The sequence below is a fragment of the Hipposideros armiger genome, unplaced genomic scaffold, assembly GCF_001890085.2.
Source record: "Hipposideros armiger isolate ML-2016 unplaced genomic scaffold, ASM189008v1 scaffold_1779, whole genome shotgun sequence".
NCBI lineage: Eukaryota > Metazoa > Chordata > Mammalia > Chiroptera > Hipposideridae > Hipposideros > Hipposideros armiger.
In genome coordinates, this window is record NW_017733129.1 from 23,815 (window position 1) to 33,536 (window position 9,722).

At 40.6% G+C, this 9,722-nt stretch overlaps 1 protein-coding gene across 6 annotated transcripts in view; it reads left to right on the forward strand.

The window, feature by feature from the left end:
* The window catches only part of ZNF699 (zinc finger protein 699), a 13,783-nt gene continuing 4,061 nt past the window's right edge, over positions 1-9,722 (forward strand). For 2 of the 6 annotated variants that reach the window (XM_019634618.1, XM_019634623.1), the window contains exons 1-4: positions 1-217; positions 3,843-3,931; positions 4,935-5,061; positions 9,226-9,324. In XM_019634618.1, coding sequence (XP_019490163.1) covers positions 3,884-3,931; positions 4,935-5,061; positions 9,226-9,324 — 274 coding nt within the window. In that variant the 5' untranslated portion in view covers positions 1-217; positions 3,843-3,883. Of the gene's footprint in view, positions 218-350; positions 624-3,842; positions 3,932-4,934; positions 5,062-9,225; positions 9,325-9,722 lie in introns of those variants that run through there. The other 4 variants (XM_019634621.1, XM_019634619.1, XM_019634622.1 and 1 more) reach the window with 4 other exon arrangements.

Genomic DNA, 9,722 nt, shown 5'->3' on the forward strand with positions numbered 1-9,722 from the left:
GATCCAACCGCGTCTCTCCAGGGAGGAAACGCTAATCCTCCACTCTGTCTGGAAGCGGACACCGCCCCGCCCCTCCCGCCTCACGTAAACCTTATTTCCCAGCTCCTGAGGCCTGTTCCATACGCTGTGCGCGGCGCAGAAGCCGGAAGCAAAGGTGTGCTTTTGTGCGAGCGCGAGCCCTTGGCCGGGTTTCCTTGCGCCCTCTCTCGCTTCTGAGGTCAGTGTTCACCTCCGTCTGCGTACTGCCCGGCTTCGGCGGGCCGGTCCCAGACCCCGTACGCCGGAGGCGAAGGGCCGGGCCTTTGGGGCCGGCGGTCAAAGGGCCGCTGCCGCCGGGACCCTGTCCCCGAGGCTCCCCATCGCCGTGGCGCTTCTTCAGAGCCCTGGACCCCTCTCCCTTGGCTGCGGCTCCTCCCAAACTCACTGAATTGGGAACTCTGGGCTGGGGATCCAGCAGTCGGAGTGAGAGCAGACCAGAGTTGGGAGAACCACCCTCGTATTTAATCGGTCTCCAAAAAGCATCCTTTGTTCTCTTTTCAAAAAGGAAAAGCATCCTTGCCATTCGGGTCACGGGGACGAGACCTCACCTCGTCTTTACGCTGATCTGGGGATTTGGGCGTTAGGTGAGCACGGGGTGACATTTGCCTCTACTACGTCCCCACCTTTCACCTGGTGCAGGAGAGATTATTTAACCTGAATTTTACCCTGCCTGTGGGGTAAAATCCGTTTGATACATTATATTCAGGTGCATAAAAGTGAATTGCTTATATAATATCTTTGTAACCCTCCTCGCCGAATGCAGCTATACATTTAAATTTTTTTCCTGTAGATTTTTTTGAATATCACACCGGAAAGATCATATGCTAGTTTCAGCGTTTTCTTTTTTATTCCTCGTACCTTAACATTTCTTTTTATTTCTTTAGTGCACTTGCAGGGACCTCCAGTTTAGTGTAGAATTGCATACTATTTGCATCCTTGTCTTGTTCCTGATCTCAAGGAATTCTACCATTTCACCATTAGATGAGATGTTTACTGTAGGTGTTTGTAGATTTTTTTCCTAGTAAAACCTGTTCCCTTTTAGTTGTAGTGGGTGAAATTATTACCACCAATGGACATTCATATAGATCAGTCACTTTTGTATTTAAGGGGATGACAGTCATATGGTTTTTTTCTATTGTGGTGAATTATATTAATTGATGATTCTATTTTCAACTACCCTTCATTCCTAGGATGAAATGAAAACTTGGTTTGTGATTATTATCCTTATTCACTCCTCGACTGTACTAATATTATTTTGCACTAATGTGTATGAATGAGATCCTTTTTTTTAGTTGTACTTTTCTGGTCTTGGAAATAGGAAAAAAGTTTTTCCACCCCAACAATGGACTTTTGAATCCCATACTTACTTGGTTAGCCTTGTCAGAAAACAGTTTGTAACTTATGTTTCCTTTGTGGGTATTTTTTAAAACAACTGATTTTTTTTTCTTTAATGACTGGATATAATCAAATATTGTATTTACTTTAGATCATTGCTGGAAAGTTGTACTTTTCTCTCTCATTTGAAATTCATTCATTACCTGTACATTTTCATATCTGTTCCTTTTATTTTTTTGTTTTAGCCTCCCTGCAGTATCTGTAATTATGACGCATTCATAACTCTTTTTTTTTTTTGTCTGTGCTCCATTCTTAAAGAAAATTGCTAAGGGTTTGTCAACGTCATTAGTTTTCAAAGGACACTGCTAGCTTTTCTGATTCTTTTTATTAGTTTTTAGAAGTATCATTAATTGTGCCTCATTTTCACTTTTTTTTCTAACCCTTTATGCCAGTGGTTCTCAGGTTCTCAACCTGTGGGTCGCGACCCCTTTGGGGGTCGAACGACCCTTTCACAGGGGTCTCCTAAGACCATCGGAAAACAAAAAGATATTTACATTACGATTCATAACAGTAGCAAAATTACAGTTATAGAGTAGCAACGAAAATAATTTTATGGTTGGGGATCACCACAACATGAGGAACTGTATTAAGGGGTTGAGGCATTAGGAAGGTTGAGAACCACTGCTTTATGCAGTTCTTTTTCCAATCTTACAAGTCAATGCTTAACCTATGGATACTGATTTTTTTCTTCCCTGGGAATTGATGCTATTTATAAATATATAAGTATATATACTACACCAGTTGTGCATTTCCAGTGTTATCTGAAACAGTTACTTTAATTTTCTGCTTATGTCCTGCCACATGAGTAGTCCTGACTCTCTAAAGAGAAATATATGTGCACCTCCTTAACCCTATACGTAATGTACTACATTTTTATATAGCTCATGTAGCATATACCACCAACCGATAATATTTTGTTAACTGTCCTCCCTCAAAAGGTTATAAAGTCAATATACTGTAGGATTTTTCTGTTTCGTTCAGGTCTGTATCCCCTGTGACTGTATGTAGTAGGATCAGGAGAAATATTACCTCATAAATATGAAATGAAGGAGCAGGAGGTAGGGACCTTAAGGGAAGCATTGTGCTCAAGACATAGGACTTAGTCAAGAAAAGGAGCTCAAAGATAAAACATTTGAATAGAATACTTCTCTTGTCTACTCTGCATAGTGTGCCCAACAGGGTTCTAGGCCAGACCCTGGTAATATTAGGGAATGAGGGCCTTGCTAACAACTAAGTTGTAAGGCATATGTTCAGAAATATACATTGTATTTATACACATAAATGCAAATATATATATATATATATATAAATATATAAATGCATTTAGGATTTGAAGGTAAATAGACCTGCATACACACCCCGACTCAGCAGCTTTCTAATTGGGTAGCATTGAGTGCGTGGTTAATTGACTCTTTCTGAGATTCCTCAACTATAAACTAGTTGTAATCATATCTGATTTGCCATTTCTATGAAAAATAAGTAATTTCTTTGTAAAGGTACGGACATCTCTTTGCAAAGTCATTCTCACACCATGATTGCTTAAATGGGACACGTTATAAATATAGTAAAGAATATCAGCGTTTTTATTGGCTTTAAAATACATACTGGGTCCACTGCAGTGGAAGAAACAGTTGCTCTTTCATTATTTGAAATTTGTGCAACAGCGCTATAGATAACGCTATCAGAGATGACACACATTGCTAACTTCACTTGAAGTGTTCACATTCTGCTGCTTCTGTCTGTACAGGCAAAATTGAGAACGAGAATCACAGCGTAGCAGTCTTCTCTGCCTCCTATATGTGGAATTCAGTCAGTTGATGCTCTTTCTCAAAAACCGGGTTTCAGGGACCCTGCAGCCCATGAAGGGAGGGTCCAGTGATCATGGGCTGAGTAGTAATGCCTTTTAGCTTGCCAAGGGCTGCAGAAGTAAGAAATATTGGGAATGGATCCCCCAGATGTCTGGGATATAAGTCAGTGCTTTCTTGGATTTGAGATGGAGTGTATATTCTTAGTAGATTCTTAAGGTTGAAGGCATTGTCTGATTTTTTTGTGTGCTTTTCCTGGGCAAATTGACAGCTAAACTTTTAGACTTCAGTTAACTTACTTGGAAAATGGGACTCATAACCTTTTTTTAAATGATCATCAAGAACCAGAGCACAGTTTTCTAGCTCTAGAGGAGGTAAGATTACTTCACCTTCTTAGTAGATCAGTGTGTGTTTGCTTTGGTGTCTTGGGGGTATGCATGTGCGGGTTTTGTGTGTGTGTGTGTGTGTGTGTGTGTGTGTGCGCGTGCGTGTGTATGTTGAGCGGAGTGGTCACTCATAAAGGATGTGCTGCAGCATCCAGGCTCATGAGTGTGGAAATTGTGGGGCGACCTGGCTTCTCATGTCTTCTCTCTCCTGCCACAGCTCTAACTTCTCAGTACTCTGCCTTTCTTCATGAAGGGAACATGGATGGAGAAAAAACAGCTGCTGAGTTACAGACAAATATGACACAGGTAGGTAAGAGCTAATAATTCTCCAAAAGAATATTTTCAACCCACCAGGCCGTTGATCTATTTGTGAATTGGGCCACACAGTGTGTTGGGCTTTGAAGGCCAGAGTTTCTATTGGAACTCAACTCTGCCATTTTAGTGTGAAAGCAGCCACAGACAGTATATAAACATGTTTTATTGTGTTTTAATAAAACTTTACATACACAAACAGGTAGTAGTATTTAGCTTGTGTGCCATAGTTTGCTGAGCCCTGGCCTGGAGTATCAGGAAATATGGCCTACTGTGGGCCTGGATTGAAAGTTGTGCTTCTGCAGGCTCCTGGGCCACTCAGGTTTATGAAAAAAAGAAAAGCTCCCTGCCCCTCAGTGTGTTTTTATTCATGAAAACTTCATCTGGATTTGACCTGGCATTTCATTTTGGGCTGATTGCTGTGGTGGGAGAGAGAAAGCAGGTGAAATTGTTTCTGTAACAAGGGTTTGCTGGTATCAGTGTGGAAATTACAGTAAGTCCTCATTTAACATTGTTGATAGGCTCTGTGACTTTAAGCAAAATGACAGATGATGAAACTAATTTCACCATAGGCTAATTGATATAAACAGGAGTTAAGTTCCCATGGTGTCTCATCAGCGTTATAAAAATATGAAGTTATTCAAGGACCTGCTGTATTTCATTTCTAGAGCACTTCTCTCATGTTTGCTATACACTCTGGACTGTTCTGGATCATTATAATACTGGAATGGTTCACCATCAAACTGGAGAGATAGATTTAGTGGTTCAGAAGTGTTAAGTCTGCGAGACAGGATTTGGTCAGTCGGGAAGGATGTGTGGCGAGAAAGAGGAAGACACCTGATGGCTGAGGCCCAGGGTTGGTGTTGGGAGACCATAGAATCTTCAGAACTTCCTATGAATGGATTCTCAGTTCCGCAGTATTCTCAGCATCATCCACCCTCCTGAACACATTGGGGGAGTTGGTACCCTTCTGAACAGAATATGTGGGATGTTTCAGGACTCAGTGGTCTTTGAAGATGTGGCTGTGAACTTCACGCTGGAGGAGTGGTCTTTGCTGGATGGTGCTCAGAAGAACCTCTACAGAGACGTGATGCTGGAGAACTTCCAGAACCTGGCCTCACTAGGTAAGAACGGCAACATTACTTCATTTAGTTGTTTAGAAAACAAGTGTGTCTGACTAATCAACCTTATTCTAGGATTTGGGCTGAGGAATTGGGATACATTGGTAAATAAGACAGACACGGTCACTGACCCCAAGGAACTTATAGTCTAAGTAGCTTCACCATGAAAATAAACCTCTGTATTGAACTGACTTTTTCTTGTGGTTGAAATCCTCAAGGCTTGTGAAGTATTGAAAGTGTGGGCATAGACTTCAGGGGTCACTCGGGTACAGGGAGGTTTGTGGTTTGGGACCTTTTGAGAATTTGACTGACATGAATACCCTTTATCCAGAGGCCATCAGGAGTTACTTATAGTTAAACAAGTTGGGTTTACTACTCAGTGCTGTGAGGGAGAACACATGTCATGGGGAGCCGTGGGGTGTCCCAGTAAGAAGGAGTTAGAAAGCACACATTCTAGGATTTGAACTTTGGTTGAGGGATTTGGGGATGGGTCTGTAGAAGCAGGTTGTATTACTTTCCTAGGCCTTTTGTAACAAAGTACCAAAAACTGGGTGACTAAATAGAAACTTACCCTTTCACATTTCTAGAGCTGGAAGACCAAAATCAAAGTGGCAGTAGGGCCATGCTCCTTCTGAAGGCTTTATGGAAAAAATCCCTCCTGTCTCTTCCTGGCTTCTGGTGGTGGCCAGCAGTCCTGGGTGTTCTTTTCTTATAGCTGCTTTGCTCTGGTGTCTGCCTCCGTTCACACCGGCTCCTTCCCTCTGCCTCTAAGCCTCTCCCTTTTTAGGACACTAGTCATTGGATTAGGGCCCACCCTAACCCAGTATAACTTCATCTCAACTTGATTACATCTGCAAAGACCCTATTTCCAAATAAGGCCACATTCTGAGGTTCTGGGTGGACATGAAATATTTTTAAAGTACATTTATTTATTTATTGAGCAATTTTAGGTTCACAGCAAAATTGAACAGAAGGTACAGAGATTTCTCATGTACCTCTCTGCCCCCACACATGCACAGCCTTTCCCACTATCAACATCCCCACCTGTGTCGTGCATTTGTTCCAGTTGATGAACCTACACTGACACGTCAATGTCACCCAGAGTCCATAGTTTACATTAGTCTTCACTCTTGGTGTTGTACATTCTGTGGTTTGGACAAATATATAATGACATGTATCCACTAGTTTCACTGCCTTAGATATTCTCTTTGCCCTGCCACTTCATCCCTCTTTCCTTCTAATCCTTGGCAAATATTGATCTTTTCACTGTCGCCACAGTTTTCTCTTTTCCAGAATGTCATGTAATTGGAATCATACAGTATGTAGCCTTTTCAGATTGGCTTCTTTCACTTAGTAACATGCATTTAAAGTCCTTTCATGTATTTTCATGGCTTGATAGTGCATTTCTTTTTAGCACTGAATAATATTCCATTGTCTGGATGTACCACAGGTTATTTATCCACTCACCCACAGAAGGACATCTTTACTGCTTCCAAGCTTTGGCAATTATGAATAAAGCAGCTCTAAATGTGTGTGCAAGTTTTGTGTGGACATGTTTTCAACCCCTTTGGTTAAATTCCAAAGAGCATGATTGTCTGATCATATGGGAAAGGTTTGTTAGTTTTGTAAGAAACTTCCAGCCTGTCCTCCAACGTTGCTGAACCACTTTGCACTCCCACCAGCAGTGAGTGAAAGTTCCTGTGGCTCCACATCCTAATCAGCATTTGGTGTTGTCAGTGTTCCAGATTTTGGCCATTCTCATATGTGTGTAGTCATGTCTCCTTGTTTTTATTTGCATTTTTCTGATGGCATATGATGTGGAGCATCTTTTCATAGGCTTATGTGCCATTTGTATGTCTTTGGTGAGGTGTCTGTTAAGGTCTTTGGCTCATTTTTTAATTGGGTTGTTTTCTTATTTTGACTTTTAAGAGTTCTTTGTATATTTTGGATGACAGTTCTTTATCAGATGTGTCCTTTGCAAATATTTTCTCCCAGTCTGTGGCTTGTCTTTTCATTCTCTTGACATTGTCTTTTGCAGCGCAAAAAATTTTAATTTTAATGAAGTCCAGCTTATCAGTTCTGTCTTTTGTAGATTGTGCCTTTGGTGTTGTAGCTAGTAAGTCATTGCCAAACCCTAGGTCATCTAGATTTCTCTCCTATTATCTTTTAAGAGTTTTATAGCTTTGCATTTTAAATATAGGTCTGTAATCAATTTTTGTGATGAGAGTAAGGTCTGTATCTAGATTCATTTTTTTGGATGTCAATGTCTACTACAAGTTTTTGTTGAAAGGACTATTTTTTCTCCATTGTATTGCCTTTGCTTTTTTGTCAAAGATCAGTTGACTATTTCTGTGGGTCTATTTTTGGACTCTATCTCTGTTCCACGGATCTATTAGGTCTTCGGAAAAGTCATGACGCATGTTTGCAACAGATGGCACTAGTTCATTTTTGGAAGTACTAGAGTCATTCACATCTATGTTATTGCTATGTCATTTAATATCATTCTAAAAAAAAATTGAGCGAGTTGGTTGACTTTTGCAGATTTTATAACAAGTTGAAGATGGAAGACCAAACAGTGCATTTTTGCCATATTTTACTGTTTTACGTCCATAAAGGGAAGAACGGGTATCAAGCTTGTGAAAAGTTGCATAAAGTTTACCTTGACAATGTTCGACAAGAACGTCAGTGCCAGCGATGGTTCACGAAATTCTGTGTTGGTGATTTTGATCTCAACGATGCTCCTTTATCAGGGAAGCCCACCGAGGTTGATGATAACAAAATAAAGGCATTGATCGAGTTAAACTCATGTTACACGACACGAGAGATTGCAGAAACATTGAACATCCTTCATTCAAGAGTTCACAACCACCTGAAGAAGCTGAGATACATAAGCAAGCTCAATATTTGGGTTCCGTATGAACTCAAAGAAATTCATTTGATGGCATGTATAAACATCTGCAATATGCTCATTAAGCATGAGGAAAACGATCCTTTTTTGAAGCGACTGATAACTGGTGATGAGAAGTGGATTGTTTACAACAATGTGGTGTGCAAACGGTCTTGGTCCCGACGGGATGATTCGCCTCAAATGACATGGAAAGGAGACATTCATCAGAGGAAGGTTATGCTTTCATTGTGGTGGGATTTTAAAGGTGTGTTTTTCAAGCTCCTACCAAGGAACCAAACAATCAGTTCGAATGTGTACTGTCAGCAGTTGGACAGTTTGAACGAATCCATAATCCAGAAACTTCCAGAGCTTGTTAATTGTAAAGGAGTTGTGTTCCATTGCGACAACGCGAGACCACACACAAGTTTGATCACCCGTCAAAAATTATTGGAGCTTGGATGGGATGTGTTGCCACACCCACCATACTCACCTGACCTTGTGCCATCAGACTTCCACTTGTTTGGCTCTCTTCAAAACTCCTTGCGTGGTATAACGTTCAATTCAGATGAGGCTGTAAATCAGCACCTTGTTCAGTTTTTCGCAAATAAAGACAGGTCTTTCTATGAACGAGGAATTATGAAGCTTACTGAAAGATGGTAAAAGGTGATCAAACAAAATGGGCAACACATCACTGATTGATCTTTGTTCTTTATATAAATAAATGACCGTTGAAAAACATAGACAAATACATCATGACTTTTCCAAAGATCCAATATTTGGACATGAAATTTTGAGGGTCATTGTTCGACCCAGTTGGACTGAACCCAGTGGGATAAATTGGATGCTAACAGAAAGCGGGGCAAATTCTATTATTGTGTATTTTGTGGGTGGCACAGGGCCTTTTTTTTGCCTGCCTCTAGACTAAATTATGAAGTGGCCTTGTTTTATTTCATTTTACCATGGTCTCAGAGTAACCATTTTAAGATGTGGTATTCTGTGAGATTATTTATGTTCAACAGGAGAACAAAATGGCTGTATGTATCAGACCAGATTCTAATAATATTGAGTATTAGATATGAATGTCAGATCAGTTCTAGACATCAGAGACTATGTTGCAGTCCCCCCCCCCGCCCTTTAGAAATTTTTTTGACAAACAATTTGTTGCAGTTAAATTCACACCTGCCCGTCTTTAAAAGGTCAAAGTTTTGGCCTTTTCTTATGGAAATGTTTCTGGTTCTTCATTGTTTTCTTGCATGTGATATGCCTTTCTGCATTAACAGGGTATCCACTACACACACCCTGTCTGATCTTCCAGTGGAAACAAGAGGAGGACCTGGAGATAGCAAAGAGAAGACCTATCCAGGAGGAGCACCAGGAAGGCAAGAATTCTTGGGAGAAACTGTCCTGGTTGGGGGATATTACCTTTTGAAAAATCAAATTAAAGCAAAATAAAACTTTGTTTTGTCCGAAAGGCTGATTTCCACAAATACCATTGATTACTGTTTTGACTTTTTATCAGTCCTCTCATACTTTTCTTTTTTTTTTCTTTTTTTAAAAATTATGTTTATATTCTTTGTGATTTTTTTTTTTAAGATTTATTTTTTATTGGGGAATTGGGGAATGGGAACAGCGCTGGGGAATTGGGGAAAGAGGAACAGACAAGTTGCTGTCTTTTTGTTCTTAAGTCTAGTTGTGGAGGACGTTGCTTCACTGGCCCAAGTTGGCACCATCATTGCACTCTTCTCGGGCGAGGCAGATCAGTCGCTGGCTTCTGGAC